A 25,815-nucleotide genomic window follows, 5' to 3' on the forward strand; every position below is an offset into this window, starting at 1 on the left:
TCCTATTTGGAACCAGTCTGTTGTTCCATGTCCAGTTTTAACTGCTGCTTCCTGACCTGCATACAGATTTCTCAAGAGGTAGGTCAGGTGGTCTGGTATTCCCATCTCTTTCAGAATTTTCCACAGTTGATTGTGATCCACACAGTCAAAGGCTTTGGCATAGTCAATAAGCAGAAATAGATGTTTTTCTGGAACTCTCTTGCTTTTTCCATGATCCAGCAGATGTTGGCAATTTGATCTCTGGTTCCTCTGCCTTTTCTAAAACCAGCTTGAACATCAGGAAGTTCATGGTTCACGTGTTGCTGAAGCCTGGCTTGGAGAATTTTGAGCATTACTTTACTAGCATGTGAGATGAGTGCAATTGTGCGGTAGTTTGAGCATTCTTTGGCATTGCCTTTCTTTGGAATTGGAATGTAATTAAAACTGCTTGCTAAGTCGCTTCAGTCGTATCCGACTTTGTGCGACCCCATAGACAGCATCCCACCAGGCTCCCCCGTCCCTGGGATTCTCCAGGCAAGGACACTGGAGTGGGTTGCCATTTCCTTCTCCAATGCATGAAAGTGAAAATTGAAAGTGAAGTCGTGTCTGACTCTTAGTGAACCCATGGACTGTAGCCCACCAGACTCCTCCATCCATAGGACTTTCCAGGCAAGAGTACTGGAGTGGGGTTGGGACACTGAAAATCTGTGTGTTGATGTAATTGTTAATTAACAAGGAACTGCTTCTTAATAGTAATTGCAATTAACTGGAATATAAAGTTCAGCAACTGATTCCACATATATTCAGGTAAACCAGCTCTCTGAAACATGTTGCTGCAATGTGTACAAAAGCAAATTAAATTGTCTACATTACTTAGTACTAAATGCAACTTGAAAAGATTGAAATAACAATTTATACATTTAAAAAGAATGTACAAATTGGATATATTCATATAAAATACTGAAACTCATACAAGTGAAATCATTAAAAGTACCATGTATTTCATTTTAAGATGTATTAAATTATAAGTCATTATACTCTGCCCATAATGCACTGCTGCAATATTAAGTCTCCATGAATTAGAACTGGAAACTCTTTTGGCTCAAGCAAGAGAAGCCTGGATGGTAAAGACCACTGTGGGGAGGCAACATGTATGTGTGGGATTCCACAATAGGTCAGGCACTGTGCTAGGCTTGGGAATACTGGGTAAATAGGACAAAATTCCTGTTCCTAAGAAGAACACAGTTTAGCACAAGAGAGCAAGTGGTTGCCTTTTCGTCCACATTCTTCAGTGTGGAGGTGTCATTCATCAAGGGCAATAACAACAAGGGGAAGTTGTTATTGGTAGAGGAAAAAAAAAAGAGAAAGATAGCAGGGACTGTGGAATTTGTCTGCCTAATGAAGAAAATGAGCCATTTTTTCTTATTTCTAAATTAGAATTCTAGCCTCTTAGAAATAACACAGGAAGAGGCAGAGAGAGAAAAAGGGGAAGGGAAGAGGGAGAGAAAGAGAAAAGGAAAGGAGGTGACCAGAGGGAAGGGAAAACCTGAGAGAGAATAGACAGATTCTAGTTTGGTGGTAACTGATGAGAAAGAAGACCAATCAGGATATAGGATATGAAAGTTACCTTTTCCAAATCTGCTTTGGAGCAAAAATTCTACTAGCAAAACATTAATAATTTAGTTTTCTCTAAGTCCCCCAATATATTTAAGCTGTAAACATTAACATTTAGGATTATCTTTGTTGAATAATCATTCTGCATAGTCAAATTAGAAAATATGGATGAGTAAAAGAAGAAAAAGCCACATGTAATTCTATCATCTAGAGACTGCCACTGTTGATACTGTGATCTCTCCCTCTCTGTCTCTTGATGGATCAATAGATTGATTTTTTATTGTTGTTGTTGTCAGAGGGCTAAGGGTTAGAAACTTGCTTAAAGCATTTAAATTTGTATGATATAAAAGGTAAAAAAGGTACAGAAAACAAATATCTGAAACTCATCACCATGTGATAGTCACCAAACTATCACTTGTAGTTTATCTCATATGTAATTTTTATGTGCATTTTATGGTTTAAACACATAATTTTATATAAGCAAATTGAGATACTTTACTGTTCAGTTCAGTTCAATTCAGCCACTCAGTCATGTCCAACTCTTGTGACCCCATGGACTGCAGCACATCAGGCTTCCCTGTCCATCACCAACTCCCGGAGCCTAGTCAAACTCATGTCCATTGAGTCGGTGATGCCATCTAACCATCTCATCCTCCGTTGTCCCCTTCTCCTCCCGCCTTCAATCTTTCCCAGTATCAGGGTCTTTTCCAATCAGTCGGTTCTTCGCATCAGGTGGCCAAACTATTGGCGTTTCAGCTCCAGCATCAGTCCATCCAATGAATATTCAGGACTGATCTCCTTTAGGATGGACTGGTTGGATCTCCTTGCAGTCCAAGGGACTCTCTCAAGAGTCTTCTCTAACAACACCACAGTTCAAAAGCACTGATTCTTTGGCTCTCAGCTTTCTTTATGGTCCAAATCTCACATCCGTATATGACTACTGGAAAAACCTTAGCTTTGACTAAACAGATCTTTGTCAGCAAAGTAATGTCTCTGCTTTTTAATATGCTATCTAGGTTGGTCATAGCTTTTCTTCCAAGGAGCAAGCGTCTTTTAATTTCATGGCTGCAGTCATCATCTGCAGCGATTTTGGAGATCCAAAAAATAAAGTCTGTCACCGTTTCTATTGTTTTCCCATCTATTTAGCATGAAGTGATGGGACTGGATACCATCATCTTTGTTTGCTGAATGTTGAGTTTTAAGCCAGCTTTTTCATTCTTCTCTTTCACTTTCCTGTAGGAACATGCAATCTGCCTATAATATGGGAGACCTGGGTGGGAAGATCCCCTGGTGAAGGGAATGGCTAGCCACTCCATATTCTCGTCTGGTGAATGCCATTGACAGATGGGCCTGGCGGGCTACAGTTCATGGGGTCACAAAGAATGGTACACAACTGAGTGACTACCACATTTGTTTTTGTCTCCTAACTCTAAGTCTGTAACCACTGTGGTATAAAATACCAGTTGTATTCTAATTTATCACTGCATGACACCCGGAATTATTTATTTAAACTATTTTCTATGTTGGATATCTAGACTAGTTCTATTTCTTCACATTTCTTGTTTTAGGATGACATTCTAGACGGTACACACAGCTTAGAAGGTAAACCATTTGCATTATTTCTGATATGTATTGTTTTACTGCCTTCAGAAAACAATGAGTATTCTTGCCAATATTAGATCATTATGATTTCTTATACCTCCATCAGTTTAGTAACTCATTTGTCTATTTTCAATTCAGTTCAGTCACTCAGTCATGTCCTACTCTTTGTGACCCCATGAACTGCAACACGCCAGGCCTCCCTGTCCATCACCACCTCCTGCAATTTACCCAGACTAATGTCCATTGAGTTGGTGATTCCATCCAACCATCTCATCCTCTGTCATCCCCTTCTCCTCCTGCCCTCAATTTTTCCCAGCATCAGAGTCTTTTCCAATGAGTCAGCTCTTTGCATTAGGTGGCCAAAGTATTAGAGTTTCAGCTTCAACATCAGTCCTTCCAATGAACACCCAGGACTGCTCTCCTTTAGGATGGACTGCTTGGATCTCCTTGCAGTCCAAGGGACTCTCAAGAGTCTTCTCCAACACCGCAGTTCAAAAGCATTAATTTTTCTGTGCTCAGCTTTCTCTATAGTCCAACTCTAGTGTCCATACATGTCTATTTTAGTGTAATTTAAATTTCTATTTCTTAAATCACTACTGAGGTTGAAAATGGCTTCATTTACATTATTTTGTCTAACAAAATTCCTACGGAAACCTTTAGGTTTTTTTTTTTAATTAACTAATTAATTTTTTTTTGGCTGTGCTGAGTCTTTGCTGCTTTGCTCGGGCTTTTTGTAGCTGCGGCAAGTGGGGCTACTCTTCGTGGCGATGTGTGGGCTTCTCATGGTGGTGGCTCCTCTTGCTGCAGAGCACAGGCTCTAGGCTCTTGGCCTTCAGTAGTTGCAGCACTGAGGCTCAGTACTTGTAGTGCGTGGGCTTAGTTGCTCTGTGGTATGTGGAATCTTCCCAGCCCAGGGCCTGAACCTGTGTCTCCTGATTGGCAGGCGGATTCTTGTCCACTGTGCCACCAACGAAATCCCACCTTTGGTTTTTGTTAAATTTTCTCACATTGGGAAATATTTCAAACACGAGGGTTTAAAAAAATAACAGCAAATGTCTATTCCTTGTAACCATCCTTCAGGTCTATTAAAGTGAAACATTTTGCCATAGTTATTCATAATCCAGATTTTTCTTTTAAAGGAAACACCACTGATAAAGTGGAAGCCCTGGGTTTATCTTATCCTGATTCCATCTCCTCAGCCCTTCCTTGCTTGTCAGTTAACCAAGATCCTGAATTTGGTGTTAAATTTTTCCTTGCATATTTTTATGCTTTTACTTTAAATGCACTAGTACATAATGAATGTTACTAAGGCCACTATATTTTTTATGTATTTATACACCCAATTGTGATTTGTTTGCCTCCACCTTATGTTTGTGATATTTTCGCATGTGGATAACTTATTATCGCTGCTGTGTATTATTGTACTATATGACTATATTGCTTTTAACATTCTTGTTATTGATTTGATTGCCTTCACATTGTTTTCAGTTTCTTATTATTTGTGTTGCAAAAAAAATATTCTTATACTTTCATTCTTCTGCATATATGTGAAGATCACTCTAGGGCATCTACTAAAAATGAAATGGATGAATCAGAGACTCTGTATCTTAAACTTTACTAGATTTTGCTAAACTGCTTTGAAAACTGCTTTGCAAAATGTTTGTACCAATTCATAATCTCACTAGCAGTATGTCCTCCCCTTTCTCTACAGGCTTACCAACATTTGGTAGTATCAAAATCTAAAAATTTTGCCAGTATTTTGGATCTAAAAACATATCTTATTTAAATTTATCTACTCCTGATTATAATGGGATGAAGCATTTTTTCTTTATTGGCCAACTTTTCTGTGAATATATATTTATATGCTTTGTCCATTTTTGTTTAGTCATTTGCCTTTTTCTTATTGACTTTTAGACATTATTAAATCTGGGAATGAATATTTTGTTGTATATAAGTTGCAAATATCTTCTACTTCATGACTGGTCCTTGAACTTTGGTTATGCTATCTTTGGTGGACCAATAGTAATTATAAGGAAGCAGTTATCAATATTTCTATTTATAGGGTGATATAGTATATACTTTTTGAGTGTCCTGCTGAGGAAATTGTTTCTTATTGTGAGGTCATAAATGTAACCCTCTGTATTTTCTTCTGTAAGTTCTTCTGTAAGTACCAGTTTTGTCTTTCACATTTAGACCTTTGTTCCACTTGGGATTTATCTTTGTGTATGAGGCAAGCCTGGAGTAGGCAATGGCACCCCAGTCCAGTACTTCTGCCTGGAAAATCCCATGGACGGAGGAGCCTGGTGGGCTGCAGTCCATGGGGTCGCTGAGAGTCGGACACGACTGAGCGACTTCACTTTCACTTTTCACTTTCATGCATTGGAGAAGGAAATGGTAACCCACTCCAGTGTTCTTGCCTGGAGAATCCCAGGGACGGCAGAGCCTGGTGGGCTGCCATCTATGGGGTCGCACAGAGTTGGACATGACTGAAGTGACTTAGCAGCAGCAGCAGCAGGAGGCAAGCCAAGGCAAGCCAAGGGTTTAATTTTCTATATTTTCCATATGAATGGCCAATTCAGTTCATCCTTTCTCCACTGATTTTGAAATGCTCTGTCTGACTTATTATTTCCATGTATATAGGGGTCGGATCTGTTTCTGATCTGTTTTGTTGGTCATTCATTTTATTTTAGCAATGGCACAGAGACAATTACAATTGTGAAAGTGAAAATCGTTCAGTCGTATAGGACCCTTTGTGGCCCCACGGACTATACAGTCCATGGAATTCTCCAGGCCAAAATATTGGAGTGGGTAGCCTTTCCCTTCTCCAAGGGATCTTCCCAACCCAGGGATCAAACCCAGGTCTCCAGCATTGTGGATGGATTCTTCACCAGCTGAGCCACAAGGAAAGCCCAAGAATACTGGAGTGGGTAGCCTATCCCTTCTCCAGAAGATTTCCCGACCCAGGAATCGAACCGGGGTCTCCTGCATTGCAGGCAGATTCTTTACCAACTGAGCCAGCAGGGAAGCCCTGTGTAATAAATCTATTGATTTCTAGTAGGGCAAATTCATCCTCCATGATCCCCATAATCATCTTAGCTTTTCTTCCCCCTTTACTGGTACATATGAACTTCAGGACAATTTTGCAAGTCCTACCTACAAAAACCCTATCAGAAATTTTATTGAAGCTGTGTTGCATTTCTAGATTAATTGGTAAAGAGTTAATTTATGACATTGAATTTTCCCATTCATGAACATAACTCTGTTTTTGTTTATGTCTTCATTATGAAATATGGTAATAAAGTATAATTTTTAATAAATATTCTGAGTCTTCATTTAGATATATTCCAAGGCACTTTTATAGGTTTATTGTTTTTGTCAAAATTATGAAAGAAATTCTTTTTTTTTTCCTTTAATGTTCTCCTTTGGTTATTGCTGGTGCATGGGAATAATACTGATTTTTGCATTTTTCTCTGGAATTCAATAAGCTTGATAAATCTTATTATTCTAATAATACATCTAACTATTCCCTTGAGATTTCTATATAGACAGTCATCTCGCCTGCAAATGTGAAGAGTTTTTAAGTTTATACACTACTTACTTCATAGTGTTGTCATTCTGCTTTGACTTTTAGTTCAATGTTGAATAAAAGCGATGTTAACAGATTTTGTTCCTGGTTAGTGAAATTTCTTCTAAGCTTTCTTTGTTAGGATTGATATTTGTTATCGAGATTTCACAGATAACCTTAGGTTAAGAAACTTTCCTTCCCTTGCAAAGAGTTTTTATTTCTTTGACATTTAATAATTACTTTTATATTTTGTTATTTTCTTCCCTGCATATTTTGAGATTATTATTTGCTTTTGGAACTTTTAATGGAATATGCTCTAAGTGACATTACTGATACTGATGATGGTCCATTTTTAAATTTATGGAAAGATATTACTATTATTGTTGGATGTTTGATATGTAATAATATTTATATAGTAAAAAATCACAATCTTTTTTCTTTATGATGAAAATATACTCCAAGCTTGTCATTTACCTTTTTATTCTTTATGGTTGTTTTTCACATATAGGTTTTCATTTTGGGTAGAAAAAATTATTCATTTAATTGTCCTTGTATTTTAAGTAAAACTTAAAAAATGTCTAATTAATTAATTTAAAATTTTTATTGGTATATAGTTGCTTTACATTGTTATGTTAGTTTCTGCTGTACAGAAAAATGAATTAGCTATATGTATACATATATCCACCCTTTTTTAGATTTCCTTTCCATTTAGGTCTTCACACATCAAGCAGAGTTCCCTGTGTTAAGCAATAGGTTCTCATTAGTTATCTGTTTTATACAGAGTGGTGTATATATGGGCTTCCCCTGTGACTCAGTGGTAAAGAACCCTTCTGCAACTCAGGAGATGCAAGTTCAATTATTGGGTCGGGAAAATCCGCTGAAGGAGGGCAGGGCAACCTACTCCAATATTCTTGCCTGGAAAATCCCATGGACAGAGGAGCCTGACAAGCTGCAGTCCCTGGGGTCACAAAGAGCTGGACATGACTGAAGCAACTGAACACAGTGTACATATGTTAATCCCAATACCCCATTAAGTAAAGCTTTTAAAATCATTCTCTATTTCAAATGATGTAAATATTCATCTACATTTATTTGTAACCCTTTTATTTTTTTCAAATGGATTTATATATTTATTGGCAGTGTTATGAGGCATATGGGATCTTAGTTCTCCAACCAGAGGTCAGAGTTGTGTCTCTTGCAATGGAAGCTCAGAGCCCTAACCACTGGACCACCACAGAAGTCCCTCTAGCCCTTTCATAATTTGCTTTTCTTTTTTGCATTTGATTGTCTATCTTAAATTTCATCAATCTGAAATTTATGTTGATAGAATAAACTATTTTGTAAACATACACATTTTTTTATCAAGTTGTAACATTTATTTTCATAATTTATTATAGTAGTCAATGATAAGCTATATTAGTTTTTCAATTGCTATGAAACACTACAGAAATTTCAGAATAAAAGAGAGTTGTTCAAGGATTGGTATTCTTTTATATTTTATTGAACTTAAGTCATCACTATGTTATTAAAATATTTTGCATATGTATTCACAGGTGAAATTTATCAATTTTGTGAATTATTTTAGTCATATTTTGATATCAGGTTTTTAAAACATCTGTAAGGAACTGGAAAGATTTATAAATGTTTACATTATCTGAATTGCAGAAAATCACATTTTTTTTTTATAGCATTGCAGTTCATGGCCATTCTAAGAGATACTTTTTGATAAACTTAATTTTTTTGTTTCTCTCTATGTATTGTTTATGTAGCTAGGTTATTTTGTTGATTTTATATACAAAAAGTGTAAGTGTTAATTGCTCTGTCATGTCCATCTCTTTGCGTCCGCATGGACTATAGCCCACCAGGCTCCTCTGTCCATGGAATTTTCCAGGCAAGAATACTAGAGTGGGTAGCCATTCCCTTCTCCAGGGGATCTTCCTGACCCAGAGATTGAACCTAGGTCTCCTGCATTGCAGGCAGATTCTTTACTGTCTGAACCACCAGGGAAGCCCAATTTTATATATATATATATATATATATATATATATATATATATATATATATATATATATATATATATACACACATGTATATTTGGAGAAGGCAATGGCACCCTCCAGTACTCTTGCCTGGAAAATCCCATGGACAGAGGAGCCTGGAAGGCTGAAGTCCATGGGGTCGCTAGGAGTCAGACACGACTGAGCGACTTCACTTTCACTTTTCACTTTCACTCATTGGAGACGGAAATGGCAACCCACTCCAGTGTTCTTGCCTGGAGAATCCCAGGGACGGGGGAGCCTGGTGGGCTGCCATCTTTGGGGTCACACAGAGTCGGACACGACTGAAGTGACTTAGCAGCAGCAGGAGCAGCAACACATGTATATATATATATGTATATATATGTATGCACATGTATATATATGTATGTATTCATATGTATTGGTAAATAATACTAGTATAAAATTTAATGATATAAATATATTTTTTCCTAAAATATCATCCTTGTTAATTATCTGTGGTTTTAGTCTCACTAATAGTACTTGTGTATCTTCATAATTTAGAAAAGGGTTTGCATATTACACAGTTTATTTTTTATATGAGTGATCATGTGTCTTTCCTCTAATTTTACTTTGATTATTTAATTTTGTTTGTATGCATTATTCTCCTTTATTTTTTGACAGTGTTGCTTATTTCTTTTTCCCCCCCAAAATTAAAACTAGTGCTTGGATTTCACTTATCAAATCATTTGTTCTTTGCTTCTCACATTACTCATTTCTACCTGTCCATTAATCTCTAATTATGTTTACCTTATTGCTTGTATGATTATATCTTGAGACAAATGCTTACTTTTAGTTTTTTTCTTGTTTGATTGTGAAAACAATTAGTACTATGAATTAGCCTCAGATCAGTGCTTTTGTTCCAATTCTCCAATTTTATATGAAATGTTCTCCATTATTATTAATTATGTGAATTTATAGTTTTAACGTTTCATTTTCTGTACTTTTCTTTAAGATGGAAGAGGTAGTCTCCAAGTCTTAGATCTGGAGTTTTGTTTGTTTGGAGGAGAAGAGTGTCACTTATACTTTTATTATTGAATCAGACATTATTGCATTTATGTCTATGGCAGTGGTCTATACATTATTTGTGAGTATGTGTGTATATATGATATCAATGAAATACTCTTGCCATGTGATTTATAAATGCTGGTGGTGGTTTAGTCGCTAGGTCGTGTCTGACTCCTGCGACTCCATGGACTGTAGTCTGCCAGGCTCCTCTGTTCATGGGATTCTCCAGGCAAGAATGCTGGAGTGGGTTGCCATTTCTTTCTCCAGGGGACCTTCTCGACCCAGGAATCAAACCCAGGTCTCCTGTGTTTCAGGCAGATTCTTTACCGACTGAGCTACAAGAGAAGCCCCTGTAGATATCTAACAAATACATAACTATTTCTTAGATAGCTTAATAAATATTTCAAGAACATTGCCAAAGAATATTTAATTAAATATTTTGCTATTAAGTACTTATTATAAATTATAATGTTAATATCTTTTTCATATTTTATTTCATGCTTGACCTTAAAAGATGAGAATATTAAAATCTCTCAATTAGAGTGGAAATGTTGGTCAAAATGTACAAAACTGCAGTTATGCTGGAGGAGTAAGTCTAGAGATCTAAGGTACAGTCTGATGAGTATCATCAATAATACTATATTGAATATTAGAAATTTGCTAAGAGAGATTTCAGGTTCATTTAGTACACACACACACAAAGTTAATTATGTGAAGAGATGATATGTTAATTAGCTTGACTATGGGAATTATTTCACATGTACATGTGCATCAAATTATCATGCTGTACACCTTAATATATATAATTTTTGATAAAACAAAATCTCCCATTTTTATTGTGTCAATTTCCTATAGTGTTGCAGAGTTCTTTTGCTAAGCAGTGTTATGAAAATAACATATGCACATGGTAACATAATAAAAGATGCCAATTAATTTAAAACATGTTAGTTTTCCTTCTGGTAAGGTACTGCCATTGGCAGTCCCTCACGCATTCTTCCAGAAGCATCCCGCACATGCTCTGCTCCCTCAATAGAAATAGACATGGTCTTAATGCAAAGAAGTATTTATATAGACTCCTTTGCACATATCTTCCCCCCTCCTTTAACAACTGTATATCTCAGAGACCTCTCTGTATCAACACATAAACACATGCCTCATTAAATAAAACACTATCTGCACAGATTTTAACATAAGGATGTACAATAATTATTTAATGCAAACGTATTCTCAGTATTTAGGCTGCCTCTAGTTGTTTGTTCTTATAAACAGTTTTATAGTAAAAATCCTTGTGTGTACTATTGGTAGGTCAAGCTTCAGAACTATAATAGTCACATGAAAGTTACATACATTTAAAACTGTGCAACATGAACAGATTATACTCTAAGTAACGACAACTTAACTTTCAACCAACATTGAGTGTTTGTTTTAAATTTTTACTATCATTGCTGCTGCTGCTAAGTCGCCTCAGTTGTGTCCGACTCTGTGCGACCCCATAGACGGCAGCCCATGAGGCTCCCCCGTCCCTGGGATTCTCCAGGCAAGAATACTGGAGTGGGTTGCCGTTTCCTTCTCCAATGCATGAAAGTGAAAAGTGAAAGTGAAGTCACTCAGTCGTGTCTGACTCCCAGCGACCCCCTGGACTGAGGCCCACCAGGCTCCTCTGTCCATGGGCCCTTCCAGGCAAGAGTGCTGGAGTGAGGTGCCATTACTATCATTAGGCATTGATAAATATTTGTTATTGTTTTGTTTAGTTGCTAAGTCACATCCAACTCTTTTGCAACTCTATGCACTGTAGCCCATGTCTATGGGATTCTCCAGGCAAGAATACTGGAGTGGATTGCCATTTCCTTCTCCAGGGGATCTTCCTGGCACAGGGATCGTACTCATATCTCCTGCATTGGCAGGCAGATTCGTTACAACTGAGCTATCTGGGAAACCCAACAAATCTTTAAATATTAATATTTGATAATATGATAGGTAAAAAACACATGTTATTATTATTGACTACATTTGTATTTCTTTAGTTATAGGAGACATTGATCTTACCATTTTTATGGAGCTTGTATATTTCTGCCCTGAACGTCCTATTTATTTCCTTCCCTTATTAATCTATGATTTTATTGTCGTTCTAATTTATTTGTAGGGGCTTTTCACAAATTTATAAAATCAGTCTTTATATATGTCAGTTATTTGATATGTCATGATTCATTACTGTTAAATCTTAAATGAGGTTTATCATTTTGGTTAATTTTTAAAATCCTCTTTTTAATTCTGTCTTACCTTGAAGTATACTTTATTAGATTTTAATATTATAAATCTTGATAGCATTTGTCTTTATTTCTCTTTTATCCTATTTTCAACCTTTCTCTATAGTTTGTTGTGATCAAAATAGAATTTAAGCTAAACATTATGGTAGATTTTATTTTTATCCCAAGTTACTTTGTAATTTTTGTCTTTCCAAAAATTTATCAATAATTAGCTTGGTATGTTTAGTTGGTTTTAACTTGAGTTCATTTTTTCCATACTGTATGTGAATTATTCTAGAGTATAGTATTTTGAGTAACATCTTAATCAGTTAGAACATTGTCCTAGAAGGGAAGCCCTCCTTTGAAAATGACTTTATGTTGCTCTTGCATATAGAAAACATATGAATGGGTATAAAAAATAGGTTCACATTTTTCAGCTTCTAAATTAAATGTATGTTAGTTTATTACTATCTATTCTTTAGGGTGCTAATGTCCTAGAAATTTTTTACTGTGTAAGTAATCTGTATTTTTCTGTCTGAGAATTTGTGGATAAACCCTTCCCTAGCTTCACTTTGTACTTCACACATTTCACTGTGATATTTAGGTGTTCTCATTTCATTTGTGTACTTGGCTTATTTAAATCAAAGTACGACTTACACACTGGCTTCCCTGGTAGCTCAGCTGATAAAGAATGCGCCTGTAATGCAGGAGACCCCAGTTTGATTCCTCAGTTAGGAAGAGCCCCTGGAGAAGGGATAGGCTACCCATTCCAGGATTCTTGGGCTTCCCTGGTGGCTCAGATGGTAAAGAGTCCGCCTGCAATGTGAGAGATCTGCGTTTGATCCCTGTGTTGGGAAGATCCCCTGGAGGAAGGCATGGCAACTCACTCCAGTATTCTTGCCTGGAGAATCCCCATGGACCGGAGGAACCCAGTGGGCTGCAATCCATGGGGTCACAAAGAGTCAGACACAACTGAGCACCTAAGCACGCATACATGACTTTCACATTTTAAAAAATCAGATAGTACCCAAAACCATAAAATGAAATTCCCCAAAGTTTAATTGCTTTTAACACTTTCTATGTGTGATTCTTCTCGTTATATAGTTTCTTTCTAAATAGTATACTTCATCTCTATTTTTGACTCATTTTCAATAACATATTATTGAGTGCTTAACATATTCCAGTTCCCTCACATGGATTAACTCATTTGATCTTCATGACACCTCTATAAATTATATTGCTATTAGTTTGCTTTTAAGGAAATTGAAGCACGGAGTTTGATTGACTTGCTTTAGGATAGCCATTTTAAGCAGGGAAATAGGTAGAATATGAATCCAAGTCTTTCTGATTCCACTATAAATGATAAGGTTTAGCTCCACCCCCTTTGTCCTTACATATGTATGTGTATAACTATCTATCTGCCTATCACCTATCTAAACTCTCCTTGCTCAGTCTACCAGCTTTATTCCGTATCTTGCCAGATTTCGACTTAAGGTAAAGACATTAGTGCACTGTGCTTAATGTTTTCTATTTGCTTCCCCAAGTCTAGTATCTTTTCTTTTCCACCCCACTCTGTGTGTCCCGTATGGACTGAATCAATGAGCTTCCTTGATATCTGCTGTCATCTTGAGTTTGGCCCTGGAGATGGGAGAACGGCAAAGGAAGGAGTTTGGAGTGTTTATTTTCCCTCCTGCCTCCCTCCTGGGTCACCCTTCGTTTGGTTGCCTCCCTCTAAAAAAAGCCACAGCTTTCTGTGTAACTCTTCGTCTAGGTGTTAGTCACTACTCTTTCCCCTGCCCTTGTAGTCCTGATAGTGGTCATTTCTCCCTAAAATTTCTAAACCTAGAATTTGGCACCATTCATTGCTGGTTTTAAGCTTGCTCATATGTTTATAGAAACCACTTCTCAGTCACCTAGGTTAGGTGCCATCTGTTTTCTTTTTGGAGGAAAGTCCATATTCTTTCCTTCACCTTGTCTTCAGACTTTTCATTGACCGCTTCCCAACAGATATAATTCTACCTTCAAAATGTTCAGTTTGATATTTCCAACTTGTTATGTGCCAGAATTAAGCCTCTGTGTTTGCCTATTTGTTGATTCTCAAAGCTGAAAACCCATCCACAGCGTTTATACTGCTATGGCTGTGTAAACATGATTCACTGCAGTCTGTAGTTTGGTCAGGTGGCATTTACTTTTCTCTATGCCCATTGCCACCAAATGGCATTATATACTATTAATTTTAACACTTCTATTTTTTATATACTACTGAAAAAGAAAAAGAGCCATCTGCCAATTAAATTATGACCTGCCATCAATTGTAAAATATCTTGATTTTAATGAAAAATGGTTCATCTTGAAATTAAGAAAATATTCTGGTCAACTCTTCTCTTGTCTTCTTGACTGGTTGTTGAGCAGCTTTCAGCCCCAAGTCACAATCCGTTTTACAGTCTGTTGTTATTATTCTCACGCACCAACCATGTGTCTTCCAAAGGCAGAGGAGTCATTTCAAAGTTGTATGGTACAGTATTTAAGAGTACAGACTCCGGTACTAGCTGACCTGAATTTGAAACCTGGAACCCCTTTTTACTATGGGGCTATGGAAAGATACTTAATATCTCTGTCTTACAGTTTCTTCATCTAATGATTAGAAGTAGTAATAATGCCCAACTCAGTGGTTATTTTGAGAATTAAAAGATGTAATGCACATGAAATACCCAGGACAGTACCTGTCACACTGTGACTGTCTTCCTTAAATTTAATGGAAGTGCTCTGTGAGTGGTCTCCTTCAGGGGTCTCTTGCTGCTTGGTACTCAGAGTAGCATCTCCAGTCCTCCTCCAAGTGATGGAGGGGCACAGAGCAGGACTTTACTGTTTCCCAGTGAAATATCTTCATCAGTCTTTTCTCTATCTGTGACTTGGCCCCTCTTAAAATACATGTGGGTTCACAAGCTGTGTAATTGGGTCCTACAATTTCCTTAGAAAAGTTGCATATACAAATTTGTCACATACTGACTTTGTATCTGATATCTATCTTTTTCAGAACCTAAGACGGGATGAGTCCAGTTCTAACCACCTGTTACGTCTATATAATACACTCCTTGGATCTGTCTTCCTTGACATTTTGTTTATTATATCCATTCCATTTTTCCATTTTACTCTTAAACAATTTTTCACACATGTCTCCTACTTTTTATTCAGCTATTTTTCTATAGTATTCAATCTGTCACCTACTGTCTTCATTGTATTTTTTGAATTATATTTTAATTTTTCTATTAGCATTTTGTTTTAACTATATTTTTAAATGGTTGCTTTAAAACCTCAAATTTACACAGTGTACTTAAATTTAATATCGTACCATTTCACATAAGATGTAAAAACTCTGAGCTGTATTGTTCCATTTATCAGCCTCCCCATCCTCCAAGCTAAAATTGTCATAGGTATTATGTTGGTGTTTGGTATAAACATCACAGTTCACTGTCTATCATTAGTCTGAAGGGCTTCCTTTAGCATTGTTTACAGTACAGGTATGGTGATAAGGTTAGCTTTCTTTTTTCTAAAATTTCTTTTATCTTTATTCTCCTTTCTGAAGGACATTTTTGCTGTGTACAGAATCTGGTTGACAGTTACTGCCTGCTGGTCTCCATCATTTCTAATGAAAAGTTTTCAGTCACTCAAATTTTATTCCCTTATATACACCATGTAATTTTTATGTCCCTGTTTGAATATTTTCTCATTATAATTTTGACACTAAGTATAGTTTTCTGTGTACTTTTCATATGTGGGAATTGGTGAGCTTCTTGAGTCTGTAAATGTGAATCTTTGAGTGAATTTGGGAAATTTTCCATAATTACTTCTTCAGATTTTATTCCTGCCCAGTTCTCTCCATTCTCTCCTTCTCTGACTGCAATTTCATGTATATTTGAACTTTTGATGTTGTCCCACAGGCTCCTAAGACTCAGGTAATTTTTTTCCTGTAATTTTTAATGTCTTTTTTCTCCTGTTCTTCAGTTTATTGGATACTTTCTATTGGTATCAAGTTCCCAAGTCTTTATTTTCTCATTTAAAATAAAGCTCATCAGCTGTTTAGCCCATCCAGTAAGTTTTGTATTTCAGAAATTATAGATTTTCACTTATAGGATTTCCATTTCATTTTTATTATAATTTCTATTTTGCTTTTTAGATTTTCTCTTGTTTCATTAATTGTGAGCACATTTTTTCTTTGCATCCTTCAGCATGATTAGAATAAGCTCTTTAAGATACTTTTTCTGCTGATTCCAACATCTTGGTTTTCTCATAGTTTGTCTCCATTAATTGCCTATTTCTTGAGCATAAGTTATATTTTCTTATTTTTTTCTTCTATTTTCCAGTAACTTTTAAAATTGTACCCAGAAATTGTAAATGATATGATGTTTTAGCAGTCAGGAAAACTGGCTAGAATCAAAGTCCAATTGGAAAATCATTTCAGTCTTTTAGCTTTAGCTGAGATTCTTAAAGTCTTCCTCATGCATGTTTAGTTTGACTAACGATGTGAGTAGATTTCCTAGTCGGACTCTGAAGATTGTCCTCTAGACTCTTCTTTTCTGAGATTTCTCCCCTCACTTTCCAATTTTTGTTACTGCCCTAAACTCTGTCTTCTGATTTTTCTAGCTGCTGCTGCTGCTGCTGCTGCTGCTAAGTCGCTTCAGTTGTGTCCGACTCTGTACGACCCCATAGACGGTAGTCCACCAGGCTCCCCCGTCCCTGGGATTCTCCAGGAAAGAACACTGGAGTGGGTTGCCATTTCCTTCTCCAATGCATGAAAGTGAAAAGTGAAAGGGAAGTCGCTCAGTCGTGTCCGACTCTTCGAGACCCCATGGACTGCAGCCTACCAGGCTCCTCCATCCATGGGATTTTCCAGGCAAGAGTACTGGAGTGGGGTTTTCTAGCTAGTAAGACTGATAATTTCTATAAAATTTTTAGAGTGGTGTAAATAAGCTCTTGCTTTAGGCTAAATGACTTAAAAAAAAAAAAAAAACCCAAAACAACAAAACAGGAAATTCACTCTGGCATTGTTTTATCCCAAGTGTTGAAGCCTTCTGTGCAGTCTGCCTGCTTCTGGTCACTCTCTAGTGACTTCAGGTTGCTTTGTTGAGAATTCAGAGTTACCTGTGGGAGGGTTGGCCATCGGGGGTTACTTAGTGATTACCAAAAACAGAATCAAACACTGTGTATTTTACGTGAAACGAATGGTCACTTACTAGAGGTTGTTCTCTTACATAGAAGCAGTGTCTTCATACATCTCACTGAGGATGTTCATTTCTGAGGATTCTTAACGATTCTTTGTAGTCATTCCTTCATTTGTGGGCATTTCTTGAAATAGCCTGTAATTGTGAACTACTAGATATTGTGGTAATTTTTCTGTGTTTGCTGATATTAAAAAGCGACAGGAAAGGTATACCTAGCCTAATTTGAGAGTTAACTTAGATTCTTTTGAAAATTATGACCATAACATGTACACTTAACTCTTTAAAACCTAGGTGAGCTCTTAATATAGATTTGTCTGCAACTTCAGTCACAATATATCTCAAACAAACTCTTCAAGGATTCTAGAATATGAATGATTTCGTTCTCAGTTTTCTAATTACACTGTTATTTGTTTCCTTCTTATATTTATATTCTTTGTCATTCCAGTGATAATTTTTCAGCGATAAAGGGAGGATGGTGCATTTGTGGCCTTGGGTCCTAAACTTTCATAAGAAATTTTTCTCATTTATTTAGGGAAATGCTTAAACACACTTTTTCTGCTAATGTTCAGAGCATTGTACATGGGTAGATGAAGTATAAAATGTCTTTAAGTGTTAAAGGTATTTGAAGAATTCATTACATGCCTTCATCTATTTGTGTGTATCTGTGTGGCTTAAAACTACAATTTATTGTTGCTTCCCTGTTGGCTCAGACAGTAAAGAATCTGCCTGCAATGTGGGAGTCCCAGGTTCAGTCTCTGGGTCAGGAAGACTCCCTGGAGAAGGAAATGGCAACCCGCTCCAGAATTCTTGCCTGGGGAATTCCATGGACAGAGGAGCCTGGTAAGCTACAATCCAAGGGGTCACAAAGACTTGGCCACAACTGAGGGACAAACACTTTCACTTTCACACATGTGGCTTAAAACTACAATTTATTATTACTTTCACAGTTCCATGGACTGATTCAGCTCAGCTATGCATTTGTTGCTTGGATTGTCTCAGCTGCAGTCAGATAGCATCTGGGCTGGAGCCATTTGAAAGTCTGACTGGACTGGGTAACAAGGACGGTGTATGGGGTACTCAATCAAAGTGGTCACACATGTGGCATACCTATGTGTTGCACTTTTCACACAGTATGAGGACCAGGTTCTCAGAAGAAATGTTCCAAGAGCAGGTATCTCAAGAACCAGGAGGCAATCAGATGGATTAAAGGCTATGCTTGGAAGAGGCACAGCATCACTTCTACATCCTATTGGTCAAACAGCCCATGTGCCTTCATCTTTTGTGTAAAGTAATCTTTTGAACTTTGTGTCAATACTCATTATTTCATATGTGCATATATATATATTATATGTGCATATACAATTTATGTACATATAATCCATTCAATACTTTGGATACCTCATGCGAAGAGTTGACTCATTGGAAAAGACCCTGATGCTGGGAGGGATTGGGAGCAGGAGGAGAAGGGGACGACAGAGGAGATGGCTGGATGGCATCACCGACTCGATAGACATGAGTTTGGGTAAACTCCGGGAGTTGGTGATGGACAGGGAGGTCTGGCGTGCTGCAATTCATGGGGTCTTAAAGAGTCGGACAAGACTGAGTGACTGAACTGAACTGAATCCATATCAAAGTAATAGTTTCCTCTTTCCCCATTAGTCAAGCTAGTTTTACTTATTTCTTCTCAGCCCTATTTTTCTTGGGTTAACAACATTGGTTCTGAAAGTAATAAAATCACATTTGCTTTACTAGAATTAATATTTTCTCCATTAGGTTAACTTTCACCCATCTTAATTTGCTCTCTGAATCTGAGATTATATGTAGATTAGCGCTTTTGCCTAACTTTCAGCATTTTTCAGAATGACTGAGGTGACTTACATGGTATCAGCAGACCTCTTAATTGAATGTCAAGGAAGGCAGTTCTTATCAGCAAGGGGACCTCCAGCTTCACTGAGAATCATTCAATTAGATGGAAAACAGATGCTTATTTCTGTCTTATAAACCTCAATGTAGGTTAGGTGGTAATTACTTCGAAGAGCAGGATAACAATTTATGTAATCAGCAGGACCCTATAATTACTAATGCATAATTTCTAAACAGCATTTAGCAAAATGAGGCCCATACATACACTTTGTAATGAAAAAGATGCGTTTGACACCATACTAAATTAAATTTAAAATTTGCATATTTTCTTCCAGGAAATGCACAAGCTTCATCTGTTTTATTTTGCTTCACTAAACCCTGTCTACTTTTAGTTCTGTTATAGGATCATGGAAATGCTGAATCATAGTGATGGCTGAATGGCAGCGTAAGACTCAGCAGTAGGGAAAGACTTCCTTCTCTGTTGTCTGGGATGATATAACATCAACGCAAGAGATGACTTGGAAAGTTACATCTAGGCAACTTGTTTTCATTGAGAGTGTAATATGACGGTTGTAGAATCACTTAATTTAGATTATAAGTGCCAGCAGAGAACTTAAAATTATCTACACTTCTCTCTTTATCACAGATGGAAAAACTAAGGTCCACTAAATTGGTATGACTTGTGCAACAGCAGGCAACTGTCAGTAGGAGTAAGAACGTATTCACTCAGTCCCAGTTCTGTGTGAAATCCGTTCCACTAGCCTATTCAGGTCATACAGTGTTTTTGCTAGACAGAACACAAACTATATCAGCCCCAGGAATACTGAACATTTCTGTGGTAATTATTTCAAAATGTACACGTACATATGCATTGCTAGTAAGTGTTTAATAGTAGTAGGTGCAGGTAGTGGTAATGGTACATATCACATTTCCTAAACATAATTTAAGCTCTACGTATTAAGAAAGTTGAGTACTACTTCATTACATTTTCTTTCTGAAAGCTGAAGTTGTACACCTTGATGAAGTCTTACCTATGGTTCCTGAAGTCATGTCAACAGGATTGCTGGTCTCTTCTTCAAAGCTCTGGACCTGTGACACCAAAACGTATCAACCTTATTAGAAATGCTTTCATAATAAATTCACTTAATTTGTTTAATCAACATATAATGAATATCGACTGGCTCCTACTAAGAGGATTAAACATAATATCTGACTTCAAAAAGCTAGCAGGCTGCTGCAGGCAAGTGACATGTACAAGGCACTCATATCAAAGATTCAAAGAACTAAGGGAGATAAGATGAGGGAAAGAGGGGCCTCCCAGGTGGTCCAGTGGTTAAGATGCAGCACTTCCACTATAGGAGGTGTGGGTTCCATCCCTGACCTCATGCTTGGCCAAAGGTTATCAAAGAAATAAATAATTGGAATTGGGATAAACGTTCAAATCAATTTGGGAAGCACTTGCATGTTTACAGTGTTTTCACATTGATAGCTATAGAATCCATTACTCCATTCAATCAAGTCTCTTATGTCAATAAAATTTTAAAGCTTTATTCAAAAGAAAAAAAGAGGGGGGAAAGAGAAAGATTATGTCTGGGTGGGAGGAATAGAGACCCTGCCTAAAGATGTGAAGATGTGACATTTGAGCTAAACTTACATAATATTATTACTATTAACCTGCTGCTGCTGCTAAGTTGCTTCAGTCGTGTCTGATTCTGTGCGACCCCATAGACGGCAGCCCACCAGGCTAGAAAGATTTTATTTTTTTTGCTCCTAAAGAGTATTAACTATATTTGGAGAGAGCAAGTTATTTCCCATATTTAATTTTAGCTCTCTAAGAGATTTATTTACAATTTGGTAAATTTGTAGAGAGCAATTTAGGAAATTCATAACTCAGTTGCTATGTAAATCTTAGAAAGCTAAAAGAAAATCTGATTTCCAAATTAACAAGGTTGAATTTATTTTAAAAATTCTTGTATACCTGTGGTGGATTCATGTTGATATATGGCAAAACCAATACAATATTGTAAAGTAATTAACCTCCAATTAAAATAAATAAATTTATAAAAAAAGAAATTAATGAATACTACTCTTTCATGAGAATAAATCATTGCTAAAACTAAATAATAATTATTTCTTTAAAAATAATAACAGTTCACTACTGAAACTTGATAAATATAAAAAGTCAAAGAAGGTAAAAAAATGGTTAGTGTTAATATTTTGGAGTGTGTCTTTGCAGGCTTTCTACATTTATTCTGGATAGAGTAATGTACTCAAATTTTTTCACTCAAAATTTGGAAGGACCTTTTCCCCTCATATTATAAAATTTCTTTGAAAATACCACCTTTAATGAGTACACAATAGGCTATATTTTGAGATACATTGATTTACTTCATGTTTCTCTTAATGATGGAATGTTTTCTGAATTTTGCAAACAGAAATGCTGCTGAGATGAGTATCCTTGTACCTAAATCTAATCCACCTGCTGATGCAGAGACACAAAAGCCACGGGTTCAATCCCTGGGTCTGGAAGATCCCTTGGAGAAGGAAATAGCAACACACTCCAATATTCTTGTCTGGAAAAATCCATGGATAGAGGAGACTGGCGGGCGACAGTACATGGGGTCGCAAAACAGTTCAACATGACTTAGCACCTAAAATCTATTTCTACATTTCATATTATTTATATGGGATTGATTTATGAATATCGAGGGCTGAGTCAAATGATATGAACATTTTAAACATTGTGGTACACATGGCCAAAAATTACCCATGAATAAATAGGACATGAGAAAATGGCTCAGCAATGCAAGAAGAAATATTTATTCCTTCTGTTTCAATCTTTCATATCTGAGGTTATTGATATTTCTCCCAGCAATCTTGATCCCAGCTTGTGTTTCTTCCAGTCCAGCATTTCTCGTGATGTACTCTGCTTATAAGTTAAATAAGCAGGGTTACAACATAAAGCCTTGACGTACTCCTTTTCCTATTTGGAACCAGTCTGTTGTTCCATGTCCAGTTCTAACTGCTGCTTCCTGGCCTGCATACAGATTTCTCAAGAGGCAGGTTAGGTGGTCTGGTATTCCCCATCTCTTTCAGAATTTTCCACAGCTTATTGTGATCCTCACAGTGAAAGGCTTTGGCATAGTCAATAAAGCAGAAATAGATGTTTTTCTGGAACTCTCTTGCTTTTTCCATGATCCAGCGGATGTTGGCAATTTCATCTCTGGTTCCTCTGCCTTTTCTAAAACCAGCTTGAACATCAGGAAGTTCACGGTTCACATATTGCTGAAACCTGGCTTGGAGAATTTTGAGCATTACTTTACTAGCACGTGAGATGAGTGCAATTGTGTGGTAGTTTGAGCATTCTTTGGCATTGCCTTTCTTTGGGATTGGAATGAAAACTGCCCTTTTCCAGTCCTGCGGCCACTGCTGAGTTTTCCAAATTTGCTGGCATATTGAGTGCGGCACCTTCACAGCATCCTCTTTCAGGATTTGAAATAGCTCAACTGGAATTCCATCACCTCCACTAGCTGTGTTCGTAGTGATGCTTTCTAAGGCCCACTTGACTTCACATTCCAGGATGTCTGGCTCTAGATGAATGATCACACCATCGTGATTATCCGGGTCATGAAGATCCTTTTTGTATAGTTCTTCCGTGTATTCTTGCTGCTTCTTCTTAATATCTTCTGCTTCTGTTAGGTCCATACCATTTCTGTCCTTTATCAAGCCCATCTTTGCATGAAATGTTCCCTTGGTATCTCTAATTTTCTTGAAGAGATCTCTAGTCTTTCCCATTCTGTTGTTTTCCTCTATTTCTTTGCACTGTTCGCTGAAGAAGGCTTTCTTATCTCTTCTTGCTATTCTTTGGAACTCTGCATTCAGATGCTTATAGCTTTCCTTTTCTCCTTGACTTTTCACTTCTCTTCTTTTCACAGCTATTTGTAAGGCTTCCCCAAACAGCCATTTTGCTTTTTTGCACTTCTTTTCTATCTCAGATATGCAGATGACACTACCCTTATGGCAGAAAGTGAAGAGGAACTAAAAAGCCTCTTGATGAAAGTGAAAGAGGAGAGTGAAAAAGTTGGCTTAAAGCTCAACATTCAGAAAACGAAGATCATGGCATCCGGTCCCATCACTCCATGGGAAATAGATGGAGAAACAGTGGAAACAGTGCCAGACTATTTTTTTGGGCTCCAAAATCACTGCAGATGGTGACTGCAGCCATGAAATTAAAAGATGCCTACTCCTTGGAAGAAAACTTATGAGCAACCTAGATAGCATATTCAAAAGCAGAGACATTGCTTTGCTGACTAAGGTCCGTCTAGTCAAGGCTATGGTTTTTCCTGTGGTCATGTGTGGATGTGAGAGTTGGACTGTGATGAAGGCCGAGCGCTGAAGAATTGATGCGTTTGAACTGTGGTGTTGGAGAAGACTCTTGAGAGTCCCTTGGACTGCAAGGAGATCCAACCAGTCCATTCTGAAGGAGATCAACCCTGGGATTTCTTTGGAAGGAATGATGCTAAAGCAGAAACTCCAGTACTTTGGCCACCTCATGCAAAGAGTTGACTCATTGGAAAAGACTCTGATGCTGGGAGGGATTGGGGGCAGAAGGAGAAGGAGACGACAGAGGATGAGATGGTTGGATGGCATCACTGACTCGATGGACGCGAGTCTGAGTGAACTCTGGGAGTTGGTGATAGACAGGGAGGCCTGGCGTGCTGCAATTCATGGGGTTGCAAAGAGTTGGATGCAACTGAGCAACTGAACTTAATCTTTCATATCCTTTTTTCAGAGAAGTTACTTTACACTTGTAATCGAGTAGACATATGTCTTAACACTATTTTTATTGGTTTTGTAACTCAAACCAGTGTATACCATGTACATTTTTTAGTATAATAAGAAAATGTTTTGCTGTGAGCATTACCCTGGAGAAAATCCACTTAATGCAATGTAAAAATTATCTATTCATCTATTAAATAAAAGAACAACAACAAAAAAAGTCCCAATAACTTCAAGTGGAAACCAGGTATATTCCTGGGTCATTCTACCTGGGCCAAACTTACTAATAAATTTAAAAAATAAAACAAAGAAATGATGATTGCTTTGGAAACATTTCCCATCTAAACAAGATGCTGACTGACATTATTTAATAATATGGGTAACATTGTCACATGAGTTCCAGAGAGAAGTATCCTTGTATATACGCAAGAGGGAAGGTTAAAGATGTTATATTGCAGATACAAAGAAGCACCCTAAGAGAGTCTACAATTACAGAACTTTCATAAGTATTAAATTCTCTTCATATATTTGGGAATTAAGACAGAAAGGAACAGACTTAGTTTAGGTAAAATTAAACACAAAAATATGTTGATTTTTGCATTAAAATTATCTACATACAACTTTGTTGGAATCATAATTTTGAGAAGTGAGCCAAATATTGCCATATTCAGTCTCTAGTAGTACCTTAATGAAAACATCAAAGATTGATCTGGAGGCAATTTGGCTAATCAGAGTTGAAATTCTGATAGGTAGATATTTAAGTACATTGGCTCATGTTTTAAATGCCATGAAAATCTGCCAATTTTGCACACATTTTTCATAATTAGATTTTTTAATTTGCCATTAAAAATGACTATTAAATCTGGCATTAGCTCCTGTTTAAGCTACAGTCTACTCAAGCTTCATTTAATGATATATTGGTGTTGAGTGAAACAAATATTTTTTTACCAGCCTGTGTGATGAAGATGTAGTATTTTAAATATATTTTTTAAGAAAACAAAATTCAAATAGTGAGTTTTTTAATATCATTTTGAAGGATCTCTCTACTTTACATAAACATACACCCTTTTACACAAATCTGGGTAAATATTAAAGAAATATCAAAAACAAAATTGGCTTCAAAGTTCAACAGGATATTCTGTCTTTATACAGAAGCCACTCATAGACTAAATTAATATTATCAAATACTTCTAATATTAATTTTACTCATCTACAAATGTTTACCAAGTTCCCACTATCTACCAAAAAATACGTGTGTTTTTTTTTTAATTTAGGCTTTTGTTAGTGTCCTAGTGTGTTCTCCCTTCCCATACCTGTATATACTTATATCTACTTCTCTATCTATCTATATATATCTTTTCCTTGAGTAATTGTCGTAAATGAATATTTGAAAGTATGGCATGCAGGGACTAACATTCTTTTCTTAATTTTTACGTTGACTATGATGGTATTCATTTCTGCCTGTGCTCTCACACTAGATAATATACAATGAATTTTGTTTCTTTCTAAGTCAACCTAGTCTGAAGCAGAAGAAACTTAGGAGGGGGACAGTAGAGGGTAATGGGGTTTGTCAAGAGGCTGGAGTTTGGTGAAATTTCCCGTTTAGATCCTACGAAGTAGGCAGCAGGCTGACCAACGACTTGCAGACTGTCTTGATTTCCTTTATAGTAATTTAACTATTAGCTTGGTAATTAAATAAGTTTTGAAAGATGAAATAAAACAATATACTCTTTTTTAGAGTGATCTTAGTTTATACTCAAATTAGGGTATTTTACCAAAGCTGTTTTTTTCTCCATTTATAATTTGTATTCATTTTTATGCTATGGGTTTTTTTTAAAGATGTTTTGATACAGGCCATTTTAAAAATCTTTATTGAATTT

General features: G+C 36.7%; 1 protein-coding gene across 1 annotated transcript in view; it reads right to left on the reverse strand.

The window, feature by feature from the left end:
• Positions 1 to 25,815, reverse strand: part of ITPRID1 (ITPR interacting domain containing 1) — a 90,151-nt gene that overhangs the window by 37,232 nt on the left and 27,104 nt on the right. Inside the window, exon 8 of the mRNA XM_068972404.1 lies at positions 20,188 to 20,245. Within this exon, the coding sequence (XP_068828505.1) occupies positions 20,188 to 20,245 (58 nt within the window). The remainder of the gene's footprint in view (positions 1 to 20,187; positions 20,246 to 25,815) is intronic.

This window comes from Capricornis sumatraensis, chromosome 5 (genome assembly GCF_032405125.1).
Source record: "Capricornis sumatraensis isolate serow.1 chromosome 5, serow.2, whole genome shotgun sequence".
Taxonomy (NCBI): Eukaryota; Metazoa; Chordata; class Mammalia; order Artiodactyla; family Bovidae; genus Capricornis; species Capricornis sumatraensis.